The sequence below is a fragment of the Alligator sinensis genome, unplaced genomic scaffold, assembly GCF_000455745.1.
Source record: "Alligator sinensis unplaced genomic scaffold, ASM45574v1 scaffold265_1, whole genome shotgun sequence".
Lineage (NCBI taxonomy): Eukaryota > Metazoa > Chordata > Crocodylia > Alligatoridae > Alligator > Alligator sinensis.
In genome coordinates this window covers 480,228-496,041 of record NW_005842961.1, presented here as the reverse complement: position 1 = coordinate 496,041, position 15,814 = coordinate 480,228, and the positions used below count along the sequence as shown (strand labels likewise).

General features: G+C 60.0%; 2 protein-coding genes, 1 long non-coding RNA gene and 1 pseudogene across 4 annotated transcripts in view; 3 read left to right on the top strand and 1 right to left on the bottom strand.

Annotated features, from left to right (window-relative positions):
- Positions 1-1,337: 1,337 nt before the first annotated feature.
- On the top strand, positions 1,338-4,669 carry LOC102386058 (retinol dehydrogenase 16-like). Its single transcript, XM_006036392.3, is given in 5 exon segments — positions 1,338-1,604; positions 1,606-1,757; positions 2,509-2,767; positions 3,895-4,058; positions 4,292-4,669. Coding segments are annotated over 5 exon segments (939 nt in total). The 5' UTR covers positions 1,338-1,458; the 3' UTR covers positions 4,510-4,669.
- A 136-nt stretch (positions 4,670-4,805) lies between these two features.
- LOC102385559 lies at positions 4,806-11,070 on the top strand (annotated as a pseudogene).
- Positions 11,071-11,500: 430 nt separating this feature from the next.
- LOC112548133 lies at positions 11,501-13,337 on the bottom strand. The gene is made up of 3 exons (XR_003091961.1): positions 13,060-13,337; positions 12,772-12,918; positions 11,501-11,691 (listed from the first exon to the last, which is right to left on the bottom strand). It is a non-coding gene; the product is annotated as an uncharacterized LOC112548133 (long non-coding RNA).
- Positions 13,338-13,666: 329 nt separating this feature from the next.
- GPR182 (G protein-coupled receptor 182) overlaps positions 13,667-15,814 on the top strand; it is a 5,822-nt gene continuing 3,674 nt past the window's right edge. The window contains exon 1 of one of the 2 annotated variants that reach the window (XM_025192683.1): positions 13,667-13,885. In XM_025192683.1, coding sequence (XP_025048468.1) covers positions 13,870-13,885 — 16 coding nt within the window. In that variant the 5' untranslated portion in view covers positions 13,667-13,869. Of the gene's footprint in view, positions 13,886-13,906; positions 15,287-15,814 lie in introns of those variants that run through there. The other variant, XM_006036390.3, reaches the window with a different exon arrangement.

The following is a 15,814-nucleotide window of genomic DNA, read 5'->3' as shown; positions in this document are numbered from 1 at the left end:
AGTCAATAATGACTCCAAGATCCCTTTCCGCCTCTGTGCTTTCAAGAGGGGAGCTCCCCAGCCTGTATGTGTGCTGTGGATTCCTTCTCCCAAGGTGCAGCACCCGGCATTTGTCTACATTGAACCCCATCCTATTCTCATCTGCCCACTTTTGTAGCCTGTCTAAATCTAGTTGCAGCCTCTCTCTCTCTTTGAGTGTGCCCACCTCGCCCCACATCTTAGTGTCAAGAGGGGTTCTTGCTCAAGTCTCCTCTGGCTTTCTCTGCTGGGGCAGGGCTGTGTGGCCCAGAGCAGCCAGGGGGGTGAGGGTGAGTTCAGTGAGGCAGGAGCGCATCCAGGCAGCACGTGGCCAAAGCCGGCAATGGCTCAACCTGTGCAGCTGTGGGCTTTCACCCCACAGCCCCATAGAAACCGGAGAGCCCCATGAGATATAGCTCTATGGAAAAATGGAGCCGCAGAGGTGTAAGCAGAACCCTTTGCCACGCAGGAAATACTCCACATCAGCCTCAGGTGCAGAGATGGTGACCTGGTGTCTCAATGTGGAGCGAGCCCACCTAAAAATGCTGCAGTGCAAGCTGAGAGCTTCCCTTGTAGAGGCTGGATCTGAGCCCAGCTTTGCCCTGCTTGGCCCATGGCTTGAATCACAAATTGCTCTAGAAATACAAAACAGCTTTGAAGTCAGCTGGAGAGCTCCTCCCTGTTTCTGAGCAAAACAGCTTCCTGCTGGCTGGCTCCTGGCTCCTGGCTATGACAGGGCTGGGGGTGGACCGCGCTGCCAGACACCTGGTGCACAACACTTCTTAGGAAACACGCAGTCTGGAGGGGACACAGAGTCCCAGGACACAAAGAGGCTGAGGCCCTGCCCCTGCTCTCAGCACAGCAAGGCACTGATGAGAAGCTGGGCACCAAGCCTGGTGTCTGGAGGAACTGCAGGACTGGGCTTTGGGTCCATTTGGTAGATTCAGCTGTATCTTTGGGGCTTGCAAGTGAGTATTTTTTTCCACTCTGCAGCTTGTTTTACAACTCTGGCCCTGCCCCCTGAGTCTCTGACTTGGCTGAACTGGCAAGTTAATCATTCAAGCTGCACTTTGGTGCCTCCAATGCATCAAGGCCGGGGTGGTGCTGTTATCTAAACACCAGCCTGTGTTGAGCCAGCAGCTTATCATACCTGGGACCTTTCATTCAAGCCCCAGTTACCTTTCTTCTGGGCTGAGCAGTGCTCCTGCATCTTCTCCTGCAGCCAGAAACCACCGTGAGGATGTGGCTGTACCTGGCGGCCCTGCTGGCGTTGTACTTCCTGCGCCGATGGCACCGGGAGCGGCAGATGGTCGAAACACCAGCCTGTGTTGAGCCAGCAGCTTATCATACCTGGGACCTTTCATTCAAGCCCCAGTTACCTTTCTTCTGGGCTGAGCAGTGCTCCTGCATCTTCTCCTGCAGCCAGAAACCACCGTGAGGATGTGGCTGTACCTGGCGGCCCTGCTGGCGTTGTACTTCCTGCGCCGATGGCACCGGGAGCGGCAGATGGTCGGAAACCTCCCGGACAAACACGTCTTCATCACGGGCTGCGACTCCGGCTTCGGGCACCTGCTGGCCAAGCAGCTGGACGGTGCGGGCGGCGTGTCTGACGGAGCAGGGGGCCGAGCGGCTGCGGCAGGCGACGTCGGGGAGGCTGCAGACAGTGATCCTGGATGTCAGCCGCTCCGACAGCATCGCTGCAGCCACTGCCTGGGTGAAGGGGCAGGTGGGGGACCGAGGTGAGCTGGCTCCTGTGCCCCTCCGTGGTTGTGCCCATTCCATGACGCCCATTACTTGCACGTAGGAGTTGACTCTCCTGTTTGGTGCAGCTGGGTGCCCCTGTTCCCGCCAGGACCTGTTCAGGGGTAGAGGAGGATAGGGCTCCTTTGACTACAACAGCTAAGAGAGGAGATGCTGGGTGACGGGGTCCTTCTAATGGCCTGCGAGTTCCCCTGCATTTGACCCCTACCTCCTGGGCTGAGGTGGGAATGCCTGGTTTCACAGGCAAAGTGTTTTCCAGCTGGGGACTGCCCTGGAGCACAGAACGCCCCAGGCCAGCTCTGCTGGGAGCTCTGGGGAAAGGAGGTATGATCCTGGGGGCTTCACTGCCCCAGCCTGCATGGCTCCAAGGAGCAGGCACTCGAGCAATGAAAAACACAGCTGTGTCCAAACCAGACGCCAGCCCTGGGGACCTCCATATAGACGGACTGTGACAGCACAGGGAGTTGAATCCAGGTCCCCCAGGCCCCAGTAGGAGCAGTGGTGTCAGCTAGAATGTGCCCACAGGAGCTTTCCAAGGTCTTACCTGGGACCGCTCACGGTGCCCAGCCCTGGGGTGCTCTCCATCCATCCCTTAGCTGCCGGGGGGGTGCCCATCCAGCCAGGATAGGATGGGACGTGGAGGCTGAGATGTGGGTTACAGGGCAGAGGGGATGGAAACAGGCCTGGGCAGATGGAATATACACTCCTCCACTGCTCCCCTGTGCCCAGGGCTCTGGGGCGTGGTGAACAACGCTGGGATCTCCATGCCCGTGGCCCCCAACGAGTGGCTGAGCAAGGCTGACTTTGTCAAGATACTGGACGTGAACCTGGTGGGGCCGATCGAGGTGACGCTGAGCCTGCTGCCCCTGGTGCGCAGAGCCCGGGGCCGCGTCGTCAACGTGGCCAGCGTGATGGGCCGGCTGTCTTTCTTTGGAGGGGGCTACTGCCCTTCCAAGTATGGCGTGGAAGCCTTCTCCGACAGTTTGCGGTGAGTGCTTGTTAACGCAGCCTCAGCTGCAGTCTGGTGCTCTGATGAGAGAGAGGAACTTTGTCCAGAGGGTGGAGAGGACAAAGGCCAGAGCCCGCAGTCCCATTGCACTAGTGTGTGCCAGCAAAAGGATATGTACAGTCAAGTACTTGTTGCAGTGAGTAACCAAACTCTGGCATGGGTTCGTTCACCCATGTAACTCAGAGCTTTGCTTCTAGCCCTGCTGCCCTGGTTTTTCCTTCCCGTTGGTGGATACTGCCAAGCTCAGGCTGCCACAGGCTGGAGTGGATACTCCTAGTTCCCTGCAGCTTCCTGCCATTGGGGGAGGCACATTAAACAACGCTTAGCAGAGATGTCTTTTCTCCTTCCCCGGCAGTCATGGTGCGTAGGATGCAGCCCCACGCTGCTGGCCACGGTCAGCTTAGCTTGAATCCATTTTTAAGCCAGTCCAGGTGGAGTGCTGCAGCTGCCAGGCTGCAAGACTTCAGGTTAGACCCTCGTTCCCTGAAACCAACTCCAGGTTAGCCATGCCACTCTTGGCTTAAATTCATGCCTAAGCAGCTAGGAATCAGCATCTGAAAGGGCATCTCCAGGCTCAAGAGGATACAGAGGGAAAGAAGTGCCCTTCCCTTCATCAGCGCTGCCCCCATGGGCTGATTGCCTGGGCTGAGGCCAGGAATGGTGCCTCAGCATGGCAGCTGGCTGCTGGCAGGCCGTCCTGGAGCACTGCGGGGCAGAGGCAGCACCAGCCAGATCAGCCAGCAACCGGCACGGTGCAGACCAAGGATCCTTTACACAGGGGTAGGGATGACACCAAGAAAGAGCCCTTTTGCCTGCCACTGCAGTAGCTCCCAGCACTACCCAGTACCCGTGATGAGAAGGACAGCCATTCAAACTGGGACAGAGCAGGTACCTGGAGCCTTTGCCTCTGCTGAGGCCTCCCCAAAGAACTCGCCCGAATGCAGTGAGTGCCTGGCGTTAGCGCCTGCCAGCCCCATGCCCACCTGCCTGGGGCAGGTGGAAGAGACTGCTCTGTGCCTGGGCATTTGGGGACTCCCAGGACAGGGAGAGCTGTTGTGTCCCCTGGTGCGGGGTGGGAGAGCTAATCCCAGCTCCTCCCATTCCAGTCGCGAGATGCTGCCTTTTGGGGTGAAGGTCTGCATGATTGAGCCAGGCTACTTCCGCACGGCTATCACCGAGGCCGGCATCCTGACGGAGAATTTCAAACGCCTCTGGGAGCTGCTCCCGCAGGAGATCAAGGCAACCTACGGGGAGCAGTACTTAGAGTCGTGTGAGTATCCTGCCTCCCGTGCCCTCCCAGCCCAGCCCTGCTTTCCACTCCCCTTTCTCAGAGCTGCTGGCCATTGGGCCAGAGACAGCCCACACTGCCGGCCTTGTTCCCCATGGCTCTGTACAGCCAGCGCCCAGGGCAGCCGCAGTGGTAGCTCCTCACCCTCTGCCTCCTTCAATGCTGCTTGAGCAGGGGAGAAGCCCAGCACTGACCCCTTGGCTTTGCCCACGCAGTTATCAAGGCAACCTATGACATGCAGAAGTCCTGCAGCCCCAACCTGTCACTGGTCACCAACGCCATGGAGCACGCGCTGACGGCCCAGCACCCCCGCACCCGCTACTCCTGCGGCTGGGACGCCAAGCTCTTCTACCTCCCGCTCAGCTACCTGCCCACAACGTTTACGGACCTGGTGCTAACGTGGTCATATCCGAAGCCAGCCCAAAAAGCATAGGAAGAGACATGCGACTGGAATCCAGTGGGTGGAGGGCACTGGATGAGCCATCAGCCTGGGGCAGGCCAGGGTGCAGCCTGGTGTGGGGTCGGGCCTGCTTCGCAGCCTCTGCAGCTGCTGTCAATTGAACAAGCTGAATCAAAGCATTGTCTCCACAGCTCCTTCTGGTCACACGGGAGTTTGTTTCCTGCCTGCGCCCAGGGACTGAGTCTCCTCACCCCACAACCAAACTGCCTCCCACCTTGAACCTACGCCTATCTAGCTGGGTCCCAGCCGCATTTGCAGCTCTGGGCATCCTTCTGGGCCACCTGCCATCAGCTCAGCCACCTTAGTCGTAACGGCTGATGTTGGACTAAGCAAGCTGGCAGGTCCAGACACTAGAAATAACTAATTAGGGAAAACCCTGGGTTAATCTTTGTGCACTGGATGCTATGGACACCAGAACAGGGCAGGGCCTGTCCAAAAAAGCAAGATGCAACAGGCAGTGGGTAGGCAGGAAGGAGTTTCAAACCAAAGGGACCAGGTCCAGTTCTGAGCCAGTGGGTCACGGTGTCGCGATACAGGAGAGAGGGCACATGTTACACCTCAGCAAGGGTCAATCTGTCAAGCCCCGTGGTTGCCAGGTGGCAGCGTCACCCCGTCAGGGTCTGATTACAGACAATGCAATGTCATGCAACTGCCCTGCGATGACTGGACAGTGCTTCTCTGGAGCCAGTGACAAGTGGACTACTCCTTGGCTTGACACCTTCAATTGAACGGGAACCCCAAAGGGGAGAAGGATTTTGGTACAGGGGAAAGCAACCCCCCGTCTGTAAAGGGTAAAATTCCTTCCTGACCCCAAATGTGGCCCTGAACAAAGGGGCAAGACCCTGTAGCCAGGACCTTCAAATATTAAGTCCCAGCAAGAGCAATGGCACAGCCCAGTTGCCATCCCCGGCCTGGACTGAAGCCAATACCCATTGCTTAAAACCCCCCGTGAGACAGGCAACAAAAAGTGGGGATGGGAGCCGCCAGCAGAGCCCAGAAGCTTGGTGAATCCCAATAGCAGAGCCGAGGCATCGCTACACCTAGACCATCCCTGCCCAGCCGCTCCTTGAACACCTCCAGCAATGGAGAGTCCCTGCTTCCCCGGACGGCTCTCTCACTGCCTCTGTTCTAGCAGTGAAGAAGTTTGTCCTGAGATCCAACCCACACCTATGTTGCTGCAACTTCAAGCCATTAGTTCTTTATGCAGTTATTTCTCTAACACCCCCCTCTGGCCTGGGCCGCACCCCCCACCTCTGAACCCAGGCACCACTGTCTGAATGCAGAGGTGCGTTTGTACCCCCTCACATTGCCGCGGTGGCTGCGTGCCACCAGCGCTCCTCTTTCTGGGATAACTGGTCTCCAGGCTGCTTAGGACCGAGCCAACCTTCAGCCCTGGAGGTTAACGAGCCAATGCCGCAGGTTCATCAAGGAACACCAATGCTTGCAAGGGGCAAATATTTGCAAAATTTCCTGTTACGTAATGACCAGCATTTCACAAGGTTGGTTTTGTCACAGCAAGAGTTTGTGGGTCATGCCGAGGTGCCCATAGCTGTTGCCTTTCCCCTCGGAGAACGGCTCCGGGAGCCCATCTTCACTCCCTCCTTGTGCTCCAGACCCTGTTATCCACGTTTTAGCTTGTGGAAATAAGCTGCGACTGGGGCACCAGCGCCAGAGGCTTCCGAGCGGTGGGGAAAGGGAAACCAGACCCAGCGAGATTAGCCCTGGGGATCTGATGTGGAAGCAGGGAGAGAATTAACAAGCGGAGCAGCTGAGGCTGGGGAACTCCCCTGGCTGCATTAGTAGCTTCAGGTGCAAACCACTAAAAACAAGAAAGCTTTTTCTGTATGGGGGCAGAGGGCAAAGGGCTGGGATGGGTCCCAATTAGCCATATTAACATCTGGTCAGGTCAAACAAACAAGGTCACTGCTGCTCCCCCAAGTGGCTTGTGGGAAACTGAGGCACTTGGCGGGGAAGGGACTTACCAGGCGCCATCCAGCCCCAAATTTCCCTTGTGCTGCAGTCCTGCATGGACCCTCCAACCTGCTGGCTGGAACCAGCTCTGTCGGACGTGGGGGAAAGGGAATGCCCAGGTCCATGGAGGCTGCTCCCTGCGGCCTGGTTCTGAGAAGAAGCACTGTGTTATTTCAAATTTTGGACTAGGAAGTGCTCTCAGGGAAGCCTCCCTCTCCCCCTGGCCACATCCCAGGCCTGCACCTGTCCTTGGCAGGAAACCGTTCCTTCTGCTCTGCTCCTCTCTGTGCCCCAAGCCTTGCGGAGGGCGCTAGGCTGTGCAGGAGGGCCTGTGCCCCCCCCATGTTGAATGCTTCCCTGGGGGCCTGTCGTACTCTCTTCACAGCCCCCCTGAGCAGGGTTGTCTTGGGCAAGCCACTGCCCTCCCTGTGGCCATGAGGGAGCGAGGGCAGAGGGGCAGTGCTTAGCTGGCAGAGCTCAGCTGCCTCTAGCCCTGCTGCCAGCAGCAAAGGGAGCCCCCGACACAACCCCCGAGACTGGGCCTGCAAGGACCACTGCCTCCATCTCGTCCCCTCTGCTGAGGGAAATGGGCTGCTGAGAGAAGAAAAGAAGAATAGGGAGGCAGGAAGGGGCCCGTTGGCCCCACTGCGCATGTCCTCCTCCTGCTCCACTCCATCCCCAACCTGTCTTTTATACAGCCACAAGGTCCCCTTTTGACTGGTGCATAATTTGAATCCTGGACAATGGTGGCTGGTTGTTGCAATGGTGGAAAACCAGGTGTTTCTAACCAGGGGTCATAGCACGCAGGTCCCCAAAGCTCGGCCCTCTCCTGGGACGCTCTAAGGTGCTGTCGGGCCACCCAAATGGATAACCTCAACATGGTGAGCGCCTGGCCAGCCCCTGCCAGTGCGACGGGGGAGCAGTGCAACCCCTGGCATTGCCCCAGGCCTCACTGGGAACCATCATCGTTGCAACGTGAGCGGTATGGACCAGGAAGGGTGGCCCAAATGGGAACTGGCGGGTGAGAGTCACGAGATGCCTGCCAAAGGCTGCGATCTGCTGATAAAGAGCTCTCCCACGTTGAGTCACTCTGCAGTTACCCAAGCTCTGGCTTTGGCAGTGCTCTTGCCTCTCCTACAGTCGGAAGCCACTCACAAGGATGTGGCTGTACCTGGCGGCCCTGCTGGCGCTGTACTTCCTGCGCCGATGGCACCGGGAGTGGCAGACAGTCGGGAACCTCCCGGACAAACACGTCTTCATCACGGGCTGTGACTCCGGCTTCGGGCACCTGCTGGCCAAGCAGCTGGACGGGCGGGGGCTGTGGGTGCTGGCGGCGTGTCGCGGGGTGTCTGACGGAGCAGGTGGCGGAGCGGCTGCGGCAGGCGACGTCGGGGAGGCTGCAGACGGTGATCCTGGATGTCACCTGCTCCGACAGCATTGCCGCAGCCACTGCCTGGGTGAAGGAGCAGGTGGGGGACCGAGGTGAGGCCTGGTGCTGTCCTGTGCTCCATGCAGGGGTCTAGTTCTGGGCTGGTCCCTGTCCAGCTGAGCCCTGATCCAGGCTCTGTGGCCCTGGCAGAGGCTACAGCTGTGGAAGGAGCTGGGAAGGGGGTTACCAGGTCCCAAAAGAGGATACTAGTATTGGAGAGTGATGTTCCCTGGAAGGAGGGTGGGTGGCTGGGTGCGTGTCAGCACAGCTGGGGAGGAGGGTGGCCTGGGCCTGGCCCCTCTGAATCCTCCTAGGGAGACAGGGCAATGGGCCAGGCCACCTTGTCAGACCCAAGGCCCTGGCCGCCCAGCTGCACTCACCCCCAAGACCCCGGCTGGGTTTGCTGAACTGAGAGGGCAGCTCAGCTGCATCCTCGTGCCCAGCTTTGCTGCTCCTCTCCACCTACTCTGTCTCCGGCTGCCCCTGGATGCAGTCCCATCCGTCTCACGGCAAAGCAGGAGGCAGGGACCAAGCAGCAGGTAATGCCTACCGAGCAGGATTTGTAGCAGAAGTGCAGGACTCTAGAAAGCGCACAAAAAAGAGGCTAGCCAGGCCTGACTGGCTGGGACGGTGGTTGCAAGGGAAACCGCGGAAGGTTTTAGTGGCTCAAGCCAGCCTCACTCTCCTGGAGGCCTGGACCAGGCACGGCAGTTCTAGCAGTCTCACAGACAAGAAGTGTGATATCTTTTTATTGGCTGAGAAATCCAATTTTTCACACTTTCCAGCAAAGATGTTCACTTAGCTCCACTCACAAGTGCAGGGGAACAACCAAGCCACGGATGGAGCCCCCCAGAGCTCTCACAGTCTCCCCTCCCCAGGGCTCTGGGGCTTGGTGAACAACGCTGGCATCGCGACCCCCACTGCCCCCAGCGAGTGGCTGAGCAAGGCTGACTTCGTCAGGGTGCTGGACGTGAACCTGGTGGGGCCGATCGAGGTGACGCTGAGCCTGCTGCCCCTGGTGCGCAGAGCCCGGGGCCGCGTCGTCAACATGGCCAGCGTCCTGGGCAGAGTGCCAGGCATGGGAGGCGGCTACTGCCCTGCCAAGTACGGCGTGGAGGCCTTCTCCGACAGCCTGAGGTACCCAGATGCGTCCCCTGTCCTTTTGTTTCCTCGGCCCAAGGCTTTCACCTGCTGCTTCGCCTGCTCTCTTTGCTTGGCCTTTGTGCGGCATGAATCACTCATCAGCTCCCCGATTTGCATACGTGCGCTGCATACAAAGGACGGAGCTCCTTCGCTCATGGGCAGCCGCCGCCATGGAGAGGGCCGCACTATCACGTACCATCAGATTATAGAATTGCAGAGAATCAGAGCCGGCAGCAAGCTCCAGAGGTCACACCAAGTCCGACCCCCTGCCCGAGGCAGGATCAGTCCTGTCCATACGAATCTCTTATCCAACCTCTTAGCAAAATGATCGTCAACCCTAACACAACCCCAGACACCCGAACCTGCCACAGGGTAAGCAGGCGGACCGTGGCAGCCTGCTGCTGCAAAGGGTGTCGATATATGCTTGAGAGACCCCAGGGGGAGGCTGTGGCCCTGCTGCAGAGGAAGACAGACCCCTTCGACCAGGAGGTAAAATTCCTTCCCGACTCCAAATCTGACCCTGAGCAGAGCAGCAAGACCCTCTAGCCAGGTTTGCCTTCCAGCAAGAGCGCCGGCACAGCCCAGTGGCCATCCCCAGCCTGGGCTACAGCCAACACCCAGGGCCTCCGAGGGGGACGGGTATTGAAGGAGGCTCCAGTTCAGCCTGTAAAGGAGCCTTGGGGTCACCCTGCCGGTTCCATTCCAGGCGCGAGCTCCACTGTTTCGGGGTCAAGGTCTCCATCATCGAGCCAGGTGCTTTTCAGACATCACTTGTCAGTCCCCAGAGCCTGCAGCAGAGCCTGGAGCAGGTGTGGAGCCGCGTCCCCGCTGATGTCAGAGAGGCGTATGGGCAGCAGTACTTTGACCACTGTGAGTCTGAGGGGCAGGTCCTTGGCACTGGGGTGCCAATGGGATGATGCCAGAGGCATCCCATGGGGGGGATCAGTGCTGGGTGAGGGCAGGGAGCAGCCTGGGGAAGGGTGTCTGGTGGAAACCCTAGCCCTATGGGGACCAAGCCCAGCCGCAGCAGTGGGAGCAACGCCAGAGCCCCCAGCCAACCCTGGGTACCCACTGCCCACGCAGCATCCCGTGACACGCAGAGCTGTGTTCATGTTGCCATGCGTGTGCACACGGGCTGTGCCGCTGCTGCCCTCTGCGGGGCAGAGTTGGGATGACGCAGCCATGTGTGTGGCCTCAGCCCTGCCCTGCCCAAGCTGCCAGCCCAGCCCAGCCCAGCCCAGCCTCTGTCCCTGCTGCTGTGACGGTGCCCAGACTGTTCCAGGGCTCCCCTCTCCCCCGTGCTTCTTGCCCCAGCCTGGCCAGGCTGCTCACTGCTGGACTTTCCTCTGCACAGACCAAAAGGTTATGCAGAGGTTCTTCCGCTCGGCCAGCCACAACCTCCGCCTGGTCACCGACGCCATGGAGCATGCGCTGACAGCCCGGCACCCCCGCACCCGCTACTCCTGCGGCTGGGACGCCAAGCTCTTCTACCTCCCTGTCCCCTATCTGCCGGCCTCGTGGGCAGACTTCCTGCTGCCCCGCAGTATGACCAAGCCTGCCCAGGGCATCAAGGCAGCGAAGTCCCTGTGAGCCAGGAGCTGCAGTGAAGATGCCTTGGTTGGAACGGGAGTGTCTTTGTGCCAGGCACGTGATGCTCAAAGTCTCCTCACTGGCTTCCACATGACCACAGCGGAGGCTTGGCTCTGAGAGCGAGGAAGCCACAGATGGCAGCCCTGTACCCCTCTCTTATCCTTTAAAATCCAGCTGCTTGAAGTAGCCAGGGGTCTTTACATCTCATGCACTTCAGCCCCTTGGATGCTGCTGATGGCACGAGCCTGTCAGCACTGGGTCTACTGTCTGTACAGCTGTGTCTCCCAGTCTCAGGTACTTAGCTACATGCTCCTGTCTAGCTTCTCAGTGAAAAGCCATATGTCGCCAGGAAGGAAAAATATGTATACGGGGCTTTGGGATGAAAAATAAAGTAGCAAAGCTCCTAGCTTCCCTGGAGTTCCTGTGGTTGAACTGGGCTGACGTGGGGGGTGGGGGGAGGGATTCAGGTATAAATCACCATTATAACATCAAAGGGATCCCAGAAACATGCATATCTATATATAAATTCAAAGCAGAGTCTGGATCCTTTTGGGTTTGGGTGTTGTCACTCCTTTACCCCCTTGCGTCTCAGCTTTCCCCAGTCACCTCCGGTCTCACCTGCCAAGCTCCCACATCTTTGAGAGGAAGGAAAGCCATAACATTTGGGCTTCCAGGTGACCTGTATCTGCAGCCCCTCCAGAACCACAGGGACAAAAGCTTAATGGAGCAGCTTAAGCCCTCCTGTAACTCCCAGCTGCACTAGTGCTTTTCTGGAGAAGGTATCCCAGGCTGGTCCCATGGGGTGTAAGAGGGTCTGGCTCTCACCTGGGCTCTGGTTGGCAGGACCCAGGCAGTCTGTCACACAGCTCTGGCTGGAAGGGATTCAGGCAGCTGAATCCGGGCGAGTTCCACCTCTTCCAGCATCCGAGGGAGTTGGAAACACAGATGAATTCCTGCCTCAAGGCAGCAGCTTTGTGCTTCCCAGGACAGTCCCAGGGAAGCTGCGGTACGTTGGCAAGACCCTAGGAAGGAGGTTTAAAGCACTAGCTCAGTGTTGCACTCTCCTGCCAGGGGCTTGGAGAGAGGAGCTGGAGCTCAGCGAGCCCAGGATGGGACTTCAGCTCTGGCTTATGGGGGCGGAGGCAGAAACTCCATGCCAGTGGCTAATGAAGAGCTCAGATGGGCCACATCAGGTTTGGGAGTGTGGGTGGGCTTCATAGAGGGCTGCTTGGAGCCCTGGGACGTCTCCCATAGAGGCTGAGTCACCCTTGCAGCGAGGAAAGCTGAAATTCCCTGGTTGGCAGCTGGGCTGGGAAGGGCCCACCCCTTTTCCACAGTGCCAAGGGTGCTCTTTACCTAGCCAGGTGCCTTAAACAGGACCTGAATGAGATAGGAGATGGGGAGAAACCAGCCATGCCACTGGTGCCACCTCGACAGATCCCACCTGCTGCCAGGCAAAGCCTGCACCATGGACTTGGTGATGACGCTGCGATGGCTCCAGCAGTGGCCACAGCAGGGGGCAGGGGCTGGGAGTGTGGACGTGTGCAGGGATGTTGCCAGGGGTCTGCGGGCAACGGGCAGCTCTGGTCTGGTCTCTGCTTCCCCATGGCCTTGGGGGACCCTGATCAGCCTGTGTCCCTAGGGGAATTCAGAGGGGCCCTGCCCACCCCGACCCCGACCAGGCCTGCGGGCGCAGTCCTGTCCCTGCCAGGGGCAGCTGCTGGACCTTCCTGCCCTGAGCCCAGGGAGCTTCTAGCTGGAGCAGGGCAGGGCTGAGGCCATGCATATGGCTGCACCATCCCCACTCTGCCCCGCAGAGGGCAGCAGTGGCACAGCCCAAGTGTGCACAGATGGCAGCGTGAACATGGCCCTGGGTGTCACAGGATACTGCATGGACAGAGGGCACCGAGCTGGGCTGGGGGGTCTGGTGCTCTCCTATTGCTGTGGCTGAGCTCAGTGCCCACAGGGCTAGGGCCTGCAGCAGAAACCCACTCCCCAGGCTGCTCCCTGCCCTCTCCAGGCAACAATCCCCCCATGGGGTCACATCCTCTGACATCATCCCATTGGCACCCTGGGGCCGGGGACCTGCCCTGTGGACTCACAGTGGCTGAAGTACTGCTGCCTGTAAGTCTCTGGGGAGGGGCACATGGCCCCGCACCTGCTCCTGGCTTTTCTGCATACACTGGGCACCTCGGAAGCTGCCTGGCTCAACGATGGAGATCTTGACCTTGAAGTCTTGGAGCTTGCACCTGGAACAGAATTGGCAGGGTGAACCTGGGGCGTGAGCACGGTCTTGGGCTGAGCCATGGGCCCACCACACACCCCTCCCAAGCACCCAGCTTTCCCAAGGCCCACCCCCCACCAGGACATCTGTGTCACTGGGTTCCTACCTGCCAGGCAGTCTGGACCCAGCTCAGAGCCGTGCACTCTCCTGCAGGCACCTGCACAGTATAGGGCGCAGGAGGTCAGTGGTGGCTGCTGGGCTGGGCTGAGACTCAGGAGAAGCCGGGGTAGAGAAGCTGGGGTAGAGGGTCCCGTGCTCCAGGCCTTGCAGGGGGTTCATGCGTGCAGCCCTTTCCCGCCCGGGCTCTGGCACCCCTGCTGAGCTGTGGAAATTGAGAGATGCGGGAAGACAATAGGAGGAAGATCATTAGTGCAAAGCGAAGCAAGATCCATGCTGGAGCCAGGAAGCTCAGCTCAGACTGTTTGAGGAAGGGGCACAGGAGAGAGATGGAGGTTGAGGCTGGGGCTGAGGCTGGGGCCAGGGCCAACTGTTGGGGGCTGCAGGGGGCTCTGGGCCTGCTGGCTGCCAGGAGCAGGTAGGCACAGGGGGGCTGCGGGTCCAAAGACAGGGAGCAAGGAGTGAGCCCGGTGCTGGGCCGTGCCCCTCTGACCCAAAGTGCTGACTCGGTTGGGAGGGCAAGGTCAGGCTCCCCCGGTCCTTATCAGCCTTCCCTTCTTGCCTTCCTGCAGGCCGAGCCCGTGACCCCCGCGCCTGGGGCCACAGGAGCTTTCCGGAGAGGAAACCGCCCTTCCCACTTATCACTTGCAAACACTGAGTGCCCAGCTCCGAAGGCCACGGGGTGGGATGTCTCCCCCCAGGACGGGCAGCTCGGAGCGGTCTCCCCAGGACCAGATGGGACCCCAAGCACAGCTGAGCCGAGACCTCCCCACAACACAACCCGCCCCCCTCCGCCCCCATGGCTGGGGTGTCAGGTTTTAACCCCCTTCCAGCCCTTTAACCCCACTCAGGCCCATGGGGGTTGTGGAGGTGGGTGCAGCCTGGAGCAGGGGAGAGGGGCAAGGAGCAAGGATTCCCAGGTTCCTCTGCATGGCAGGACTCAGGCTACCTGGGGCAGTGTGTTGCATGGCTCCCTGCCTCAGTTTCCCCTCAGGGGCTTCCCAGCCTGGCGGGTGGGGAAGAGAGCCAGTGCGGGCACAGCAAAATGGGTCAAGGAACACGGTGGCATGGCCGGGAACTGCCTCTCTGGTGGAGGAACAAAGGGTTCCTGTTTGCAGCCGGGCTGGCCCTGATCCGCAGGCCACAGTGCTGCGATGGTCCCAGCTCTTGGCACGTCCCTCCCAGCGGGGCCTTCCTTCCGTGTGGGCGCCACTCCCGCTGTCTTGTCTGTGCTCGGAAAGGAGATTTCCAGGAATTGTTTTGGGGCCTCTGTGAACCGTGTTCTCTTGCCCCGGGGCCCGGACCCCCCCTCCACCACCCTCTTCCCTCCAAACTGCAGAGCCAGCAGGTCCGAGTGACTGGTGGCTGCTGCTTCCCTCCTGGCACTGGCGCTGGTTCTCCAGGCTGCGCCAGGACCCCATTCCACAGACAAAGCTCCCAGGCGCTACAAGGTTGAGGCAGGCCTGGCTGGGGGCAGCGTAGCACCCCTCTCCCTTGCATGTCCAGAGAGGCGGTGCCTTGTCCCACCCCAGAGGTAGCTGCATTAGGGTGACATAGGGCTCTCTGGAGGTGCTGATGGCATATGAAAGTCCCTGGGAGGATGGGAAAAAGCCTTGAGCACACACCCCTAGACTGGATCTCCATAAGTGGGGGAGGCAGGAGCAGGGACATCCAAGGACTCCAGGAGCTGGGTTTTTTTGCCCACTTGGAGCCATCCTACCTCAGCCTGGAGCCAGTGGCTGCCTGCCACCCAGCTGGCTTCCTCCTACATGGCAAAAAGCCCCTTCCAGCGGGGTGGGGGAGGCCTGAGCCTGGGGTACAGAGATGCCCACGTGCCAGCAGGGCTGTCAGAAGAGACCTTTAATAGTGAAATACACAGGGCTGTGATGGGGGGGGCAGCCGGGTCTCGTAGGAAGGGGGGTCAGAGCTCTGATTGGGGACTGCTTGTCCAGGGAGCCAGGGAGGGGGGCTGGAGATCAAGGGCTGGGTGCCAGCTCCACTCTCCCCCAGTCCCACCCCAGGGATCCCCAGCTCAGAGCAAGCACCTGCCCTGGCCCCGCCTGCAGCGTGGTGAACCCCGGCTGGGGCAGGATGTCAGGCTGGGCTGTGCATTTCCTGCCAAGAGGAGGCAGCCGGCCCCCCGCGGTCCCTGCACCAGACACCAGCCCCAGCCACCGCCGGGACCAGCCACTGCCGCAACTCTTTCGTGCAGCCTGGTGAGAACCCCCCATGCCAGCCCCAGGACTCCTGGGGCAGCAATGCTGGCCCCCACCCTGCAACACCCAGTGCCTCCTCTGCAGGGATCGCTGCCTTTGCCCCCAGGGAGGCTCCATCCCAGGGCAATCTGGATCCCAGGGCAGTGGCTGCGGCTCAGAGTGCATCCACTGCGAGCCATCACAGAGCTCCGGAGACTGCCCCCGGGCTAGGAGCTCCTCTCCCTCGGGTTCATGCCCCAAGCACTGGAGCTGCTGCTGGTTCCCGGGGCAAGCGTGGCTGGCAGCAGGGTCTGGCTGAGCTCCTTGCTGGGCCTGGCTGGCAGTGCTTCATCCCTGTTCCTCCCCAGCCCTGCAAGGTGCCTGGGGTGTCTCCATGCAGCAACCTGGAGTCTCCCAGGAGAAGTCAGGCTCCATCCAGGGACCTGTCCTTCCTCCTAGCTTTGCCCATATATAGACCCCCCCCACCCAGGCAGACCTGCAGTGTGCTGGAGGCAGCAGGGGGGGGTTGCTGGGGGGCGTGGAGGGGGG